This window comes from Sinocyclocheilus rhinocerous, unplaced genomic scaffold (genome assembly GCF_001515625.1).
Source record: "Sinocyclocheilus rhinocerous isolate Xijiao unplaced genomic scaffold, SAMN03320098_v1.1 C36642810, whole genome shotgun sequence".
In the NCBI taxonomy this organism is placed as follows: Eukaryota; Metazoa; Chordata; class Actinopteri; order Cypriniformes; family Cyprinidae; genus Sinocyclocheilus; species Sinocyclocheilus rhinocerous.
Genome location: NW_015784299.1, coordinates 1 through 1,436, shown reverse-complemented (window position 1 = coordinate 1,436; position 1,436 = coordinate 1). Strand labels below are relative to the sequence as shown.

General features: G+C 37.6%; 1 protein-coding gene across 1 annotated transcript; it reads right to left on the bottom strand.

The window, feature by feature from the left end:
* Nucleotides 1-16: 16 nt before the first annotated feature.
* Nucleotides 17-988, bottom strand: LOC107736340 (acetyl-coenzyme A synthetase, cytoplasmic-like; the record flags this gene model as incomplete). Its single annotated transcript, XM_016547781.1, has 4 exons — nt 17-193; nt 491-559; nt 668-776; nt 908-988. Coding segments are annotated over 4 exons (436 nt in total), but the record flags the coding sequence as incomplete, so codon positions are not given.
* Nucleotides 989-1,436: the final 448 nt, after the last annotated feature.

Genomic DNA, 1,436 nt, shown 5'->3' with positions numbered 1-1,436 from the left:
AACTATTTACACGTACCCTGCTTTTTAAGCTCCGCCTCCAGCTTTTGGTTGTAGTTGATTCCATCATTGAGGGTGACAAAACAGTAGAGACTCTCGCCTTTAACAGGGTGTGGCCTCCCCACAACCGCTGCCTCAGCCACAGCTTCATGCTCCACCAGCGCCGACTCCACCTCTGCAGTGCTCAGTAAGTGCCCTGGAAGAAACAGATCCAGCACCAATATATCAAAGCTTTTGCTCTATTACAGGCCATTTTTTTGGTAATTAGGCTACTTCAATGCTTAGTAAATTTCTAGAGTCATATCAGTAGAGATAGAAAACAGGCAAGAGACAAATGATTGCAATGTGTGGCCTGAACTTCATCTTTAGCATTTTTTCCAAACTCATTAATCTGCATAATTTTAGCATCTGTAGGTCCAGTCCACACATCTTCTCTCTCCACACTGGGATTAAAGGAACAATAAATGAACGAATGTCCTCATCCTCTACTCGCCAGACACATTCAGCATGTCATCTATCCTTCCAGTGATCCAGTAGTACCCGTCCTTATCTCTACGACAACCTGGACAGACACATAACACCCTTAACTAAAGCACAAACCGTCTCTCACGTCACGCAATTATATGATGCCCACTTATAGTAACACTAAATATGAATCATCACAAATTACCATCTCCAGTCACGTAATATCCAGGGAATTTCTTGAAGTAGGTGGTTTCGAACCTTTCCTGGTTCCCGTACACAGTTCTCATCACACCTGGCCAAGGCTGTTTAAACACCTGAGAAAGAGAAGCGCTCGTGTTTAAACTCGAATGGATCAAATTTAGCTGATTAATTAGCGTTAAGATGTTTAAAACATGAAAACATATGGAACATCCATTTATTTATTTATTTTCAAAATTCACTTTACCAGATAGCCCTCACTTGGGCCTTCAAGTTCCTCCCCTGACTCATTTAGAATAGCAGGTACAACCCCAAAAAAGGGAAATGTCTACAAAATGAAAAAACATCAACCACCATACAGAAATTAATAAAAGCAATTCTACTGTACCATACTACGCTTAATTTAACAAATAGGTTTCTGTTTTGTAGAAACAGACGAAATTATTTCACATTATCTGTGGTAATGAACATTGCATCAGCCTTGTATCATTTAATTGTTTCTTTTAGCAACATGACAAATATATACACTATTGTTCAAAAGTTTTGGGTCAGTAAAATTGTTTTTATTTAAAAAAAAATGTATACTTTTATTTAGCAAGAATGCACTCAAATACTAAAAAGTGGCATTGAAGACATTTATAATGTTACAAAATTTCAATTTCAAACAGATGCTGTTATTTTCCGTTTCCACATAAATATCAAGCAGCACAGCTGTTTTTAATACCGATAATAAGAAATGTTTTTGAGCACCAACTCAGCATATTAGAAGGATTTCT